Source organism: Barbus barbus, assembly GCF_936440315.1.
Source record: "Barbus barbus genome assembly, chromosome: 16".
NCBI lineage: Eukaryota > Metazoa > Chordata > Actinopteri > Cypriniformes > Cyprinidae > Barbus > Barbus barbus.
This window is the reverse complement of record NC_136744.1, coordinates 11,853,027-11,859,107: the sequence shown is the minus strand read 5'-3', so window position 1 is coordinate 11,859,107 and position 6,081 is coordinate 11,853,027. Positions and strand designations below refer to the sequence as shown.

At 35.9% G+C, this 6,081-nt stretch overlaps 1 protein-coding gene across 1 annotated transcript; it reads right to left on the bottom strand.

Moving 5' to 3' along the window:
* Positions 1-457: 457 nt before the first annotated feature.
* LOC306882591 (COMM domain-containing protein 8-like) lies at positions 458-6,056 on the bottom strand. Its single transcript, XM_079437310.1, has 5 exons — positions 5,782-6,056; positions 4,470-4,625; positions 4,200-4,352; positions 3,925-4,080; positions 458-3,207 (listed from the first exon to the last, which is right to left on the bottom strand). Exons 1-5 carry the CDS (start codon positions 5,875-5,877, stop codon positions 3,187-3,189), a joined length of 582 nt encoding a protein of 193 aa, XP_079293436.1. The 5' UTR covers positions 5,878-6,056; the 3' UTR covers positions 458-3,186.
* Positions 6,057-6,081: the final 25 nt, after the last annotated feature.

Sequence of the window (6,081 nt, the reverse complement as noted above, 5' to 3'; positions counted from 1 at the left end):
ATAAAGAATATATCATATAAATCTATGTTATAATTTTTAAATAAGACAAAATAACTTAAAATATCTACCCAACTTTTAAAGCTGTTTATTGTAGATTATATCACAAATATTAGTTTAGAATTGTCAGATTTTTACACTTTGCTTCTGTAGGATCAGTTTCACTGACTGCAGACTGTACAGCTTCACAGTGGGGAGAACAAGGCTTTTCTTTAGAGACGACTGACCTGCAGCTGTAGACAGGCTTAAATCTTTAAAACAGCATTTGGAAGTTGTTTTCATCATCCGTCTTGCATATATTGGAGGACTGAAGGTCTTGAAGGGATGTTCTTGGTTTATTACAACCTCTATTGACAACATTTGTGGTATAAATTTCAATACAACAGAAAATAATTTTAACTAATCCCTCAGGTTTTATAATAACTGAAATTGGGAAAAGAATCACAAATGATTTTTGTCTGGTACTTTTATACACATTAGATTTTATTAAAGATTTATCCCTTTGTTTTACAACAATGCAAGCATTTGGGTATTTTTTAGAAAACCAATAGTTACTTAGTATAGTGAACTTGTTTCTGTTTGAGAGCAATATGACCCTGGCAAAAGATTAGGAAGATTAGTAAAAGTTCTGAAGTGTCAGCCTAATTCTACTTGGTATTTGTGGTATTAGTATTTAAATGTGGTTACAGTAAGACACTTACAATGAAAGTACATGTGCCAGACAATTGAAATAATAATACCACATAAGTTATTCATATTGGCATGACATGCTCGTAAATATGGACAATATGCTCATGGATACCTGAAATTGATGTAACAGTTGTACTCTGCTTACATGGCGCAAGCTCCACCGGCAAGAATACATGTGCAGTCTCATATACTTTTATAGTTACTGAAGATAAATTCATTTACCTCCAATAGTAATTTTATTAAAAACCTGGAACATTCCTTTAAAATCAAGACCTTCTGCCCCAGTTTAGACACTTCACATACTCACTGTAGATTAAACCTGTTTGTCTTAGTAAGACTTTAGCAGCTCTGCTACCAAGAAATGGGCAAAAGACCTCATCATTTGGGCAACACTATTTATAGGGCTTGGTGAAGACTACACTTCAAAAATATTATCTGTCTATATGTAACACACTTGTTCTCTATTATCAAATGTAGTCAGCCTGCCAGGAACGGATGTCCTTACATCAGCATGACGACACATGATGACAAGCAGGATATGAGTTTAAAGTCCTCACAGTATGTAAATTTGTACATTAAAACATATCAGGTATTGAAAGATGATGTCATCATGTTTTTCTCTACTTTTTCTTATAAACCAACAAATCCTGCATATTTCCTTCATAGCAGCAGTTTAATTTTATACTGTAAAGCCCAATATATAAAATCCAGAATCATTAGCAAGAGGTTAAAAGACAAAACTGTTTCAGGAAAGTGATATATTAGTTTCTATTCAGTATTTGGCTCCGCATTCCTAACATTATTGCAATGGAAATGTAGCTATGATGTTTTATATGAGCATTGTTTTAGGGATGTAGTTATAACTATTTATATAGGAAGTGACTTCACAGTATTTACCTTACACATTTGCATTTTGCTTTAAACTGTGCTATTCACTGTGAGGTATATATTATCCAAGCTCACCAAAATGGCTAAAAATTAGATTTTTCTCCTTTATGGCTGAACTTGTGCCTTTTCAGAAAAAAAAAACATGTATTTTACAGGGTTTAACATGCAAAAGCAGAGTAGAAATATTCTGAATAGATTTCCACTTTTCTATAGAACAAATATTACTTAAGGGTGCCACACATACTCAAAATTAAAGGTACTTTCAAGGGCTTTTCCAGTGCCCTGCATTAATATTCAGTATAATATTAGAAATAATATTAAAATGCATTTGGCCTGTAAATAAATTGCTTGTATTGCAACACTCTTTTTGTTTCAGTGACAATCTGACTGGGACTTGCAGCTCAGTTTATTGTCCAGGAGTGAATTAACTTTACGAAATTCTCCATTAATGCTAATCAAAGACTGGCAGTGTAAAAACAAAGCATATTCACACGCTCCAGCCAGAATCAGCATGAATACACAAACACGTACACATAATAGGGAAGTTATATTTAATTTTTAATAGGCCATCTATCATGGTGTTTTGGCTTGAAATGCCTACAACAGCAAATGCCAAAAAAAGGAAAAAGTATTTTTAAAAACAGTGTCCTATTATCGGTGTATGATTTCTGTAATTGCACTCATGCTATCGGCCAGTGCACTTTCGTGCAGATGTGGAGTGTGTTGAAGGAGAATTTACTGTCACTAAATGAGACAGGGTGTTTGTATTTGAGTTCATGTATTTAAGCCTAGGACTGCAACCACAGTTGTTCTTAAGGATACTTTATTTTAAATCATAGACATTTTGAATGAATTCAAATAAAATATCTCACCAAGCATAATGTGAAGAGCTGATTTTTGTACTCGATTGCTTTGTTGTTGCATTACCACATGGCATTGGTGTTTTTGTGAGCTGGGAAGTCTAATAATAAATGATGGACACTGAATTAACTGGGAAATAAATAAAAAATGGGTTTATTGTTCTCATAAACCAATCACCCTTGGCTCTTCAGGGAATGGACCTATTAAGATGATCTGACAGTAATGAGGACAAAATTCCATTCATACAACACACTTGATTTAATCCACTTCAACATGTGCACACCAAACCTATTTATCAGGATTACAAGTGAGTTGTGTCACATGATCTTGTGAAAAAGTCTGGGGGTTTCTGCTTTTTTTCTGCCTATTAGTCATCATGTTGTGAAATCTGAAGTGTCAGCCTAATTCTACTTGGTATTTGTGGTATTAGTATTTAAATGTGGGTTTAATTTAATGGAAAACAAAGCAAGATCAGTGGCATTTAGATTTTCATGGTACAAAATACTCCGCTTCAAAAAGACCCTGCTACCATTATTTAGGCAACCTCAAGTCAACTGTGGTCCATACTGATGGAGATTGAACAATAATATTCAGTCCTTCGTGAACACCTCAGGTATAGACACCGACAGGTTCCCGGTTCTGTCCGTAAAGTTTCCATTTGCCCACATGCAGGCATTGTCTCATAATACAGACCTTAGATATCCTCTCTATGAAAGTATGATGGCACAGAACCATATTTGGTTGGTATCTTCATTTCAACTGCAAAACAACCTAGAATAGGACACATAATGCCAGGAGAGTTAAGTGTAGGTGCCACTATTGTATATTTATTACAGGCCATTACCTTTCAACATTTCACCGGATTAAAAACTCAACTCCAGTCCTTTAATTAACATCTTGTGAAGCAAAAAGCTGTGTGTTTGTAATAAAGAAATCCATCATTAAGGTGCTTTTAATTTCAAGCTATTGGCTTCCAGCCAAAATACAAGTCTATATCCATAAACCATAATAATGCTTCCTCCAGTGAAAAAGTCCATCCCCTGTTGTCTTTTCACATCAAAATCTACCAATATATTTGCTTTGAACTACTTTTGCCTATAAACAATGCTTGATCTGTGCATATTAGTCTCCTGATTCAGACTTTTTCACTGAAGTAAGCAATAATATGGATGGAGGACTGCATCAAAAGCAATGGTTTGAAGATGAAAAATGGTTTAATGATGGATTAGTTGCTTACAAACACACAGATTTTCACAGATGGAAGACTAGAGATTACTTATGAATTATTGTGATGTTTTATCAGCTGTTTGAACCCTTGTTCTAACGGCACCCATTCACTGGTGCGTGGAGGATCTACTGGTGAGCAAGTGATGTAATGTGAAATTTCTCCGAATCTGTTTTGATTAACAAACAAACTGATCTACACCTTGGATGGCCTGAGGGTGAGTAAATATTAATTTATGGGTGAACTGTTCCTTGAAGCATTACCTTATTAGCAGCCTCTAGTGCACTGATGAGAGTTTGCAGCTCCTCTTTGTTCATTTCTATATTCACCAATCTCTGAATTCCATTCTCCTTCAGGTCCAGACTGAGATTTATCAGAGGAGTATTTAAAGCTGACAGCTTGTCGCTGGACAATGCCAGCTAGAGTAAGACAGAAGGAAAGAGAAGAGGAAGTAGGAAAGCAACCAACAAATGGAAAAATCAATAGATGATCTTATCACTATGATTAATACATGTGTGTATATATGTGTTTGGTGCACCTTTAACTGCCAGTTGAAGTCCTGAAGCTGTGTGCTTGAGATGCCATTGGTTCTGTCCACCAAAGTATGTCTGATCTCATCAAACCTGGAGCGCACACACTGGAGAACAGCCTCAGCATGTGCCGTGTCCAAATCACTCAGCAGCTCCTGGATCTTCAGACGTGTGCAAAATAATCAGTCATGTTTAGTCAACCACTAAATCTGCTTGAACACTGACATGATTCTGTACACAGACATGTTTATTATGTCTGGTCATATTCATCCACTTGCCTCTTTATCTGAACAGCCTCTTCCTACAGCAAAGCGGATAAAAGAGGAGAGAGTGTTCATTAAGTCCACCCATTCTGTCAGACTCCATCGTTCACCGTAATCTGTTCGCCTCGGACCACTTCGGCTGCACACCCCATCCACCACTCTGTGTATGAGCTGACAATACAAAAAGGAGCTGAAGTATGTGAGGTGTAGGCCAAGTATGGTAGTCCATACTTGGAATTTGTCCTCTGCGTTCATCCCATCCAAGTGCTCACACACAGCAATAAGTAGTGAACACACACCCGGAGCAGTGGGCAAACTTTTGCTGTGGAACCCAGGAGCAATTTGGAGCTCGGTGCCTCGCTCAAGGGCACCTCAGTTGTGGGTAATGAGGGTGGAAAAGAGTGCTGTTCATTCACCTACTTTGGTTAGAGAGTCAGACTAGTAACCTTAAAGTCATGGGTTTGAGTCTCAGTAAAGGCAGGAAACCTTCAACACCCACAATCAGCTTGACACCACACTCATTAATGACAAAATTATGGTTGTGTGTTCACTACTCACTGCTGTGTGTGTGTGTGTGTGTGTGTGTGCGCACTTGGATGGGTGAAATGCAGAGCACAAATACTATACCATACTTGGTCACCATACTTGGCTACCCGTCACGCCACTTTCAGTGTTGTACAGTATGAAATGATTTTTGCCAATTTTTGATTTGTTATTGTCAAAGAAAATATTAAGTCATATATACTACTAACTGTATTGTAGGTTTGGTAATGTACAATATGGCTAAAAGTTTTGTTGAAACTCATATTGAATTGTAAATGCTAATAATTGCATATAATTTATTTTCTTGAGTAAACATACAATTAAAAAAATAAAATTTGGCCACAATTTCTATTACTTAATGTGGCATGCATTAGGGCCGACGCATATTTCAAAACTTTATATTTTTTCATGCAGCCTAGTACCCAAGAACGTAATACATTAACTTGGGTCTGCTTTTAACATTTCAAGAATCTTTTGCAAATTTGCCGCAATTTTAAAGCACATATATCTTTGTGTGTGTAAAAATATGACTTCAAGCTGTTTTTTAAGGTAAATAATCCACAAGTCCGAAATGAACTATACATCTAAATAACAGTATCTGGTTTAAATTTAAATTTGTTTCCACCAATTAGACAGTTTAAATCAAACATCAATTTCATGAGTAAAACGCAATATTATTACGAGCAGCACGTGCTACTGACCTGAGAACCGAAGGACTGCATCTATTTGTGCATATGTATTATTTGCTAAATAGTATTATGTGTAGGAAACTGCTCTTACTTACTTTAGGACATTCTTCAGATGGTAGTTTTTCGAGAAATTTGATCATAATGCTATCAGTCGTCTTCCTCGGCGTGAAAGATGTCAGCTGATCGAACATCACGTGACTTCATCTTCTGTCGCGCTGCAGATATAAGATACATATCTATGTTTATTAATGAAACATTTTACATATTAATTACATTTACGCGTTATAGTCTTAACTATTTCAATATCGTCATATTTACAGAACTTAAAACAAAAAACACCCGGAAGTAGTCGTTCATACAATTTCATAATAAAAGTTTTAAATTATAATTTAACA

Bases quoted from the DNA above. Each gene is read 5' to 3' on its own strand.
- LOC306882591 (XM_079437310.1), bottom strand. From the start codon at position 5,877: ATGTTCGATCAGCTGACATCTTTCACGCCGAGGAAGACGACTGATAGC. The intron at 4,081-4,199 runs GTGCACCAAACA...GTCTTACTCTAG, and splicing joins ACTTCAACTGGCAGTTAAAG to CTGGCATTGTCCAGCGACAA. The intron at 3,208-3,924 runs GTAATGCTTCAA...GTCCTATTCTAG, and splicing joins CACTAGAGGCTGCTAATAAG to GTTGTTTTGCAGTTGAAATG.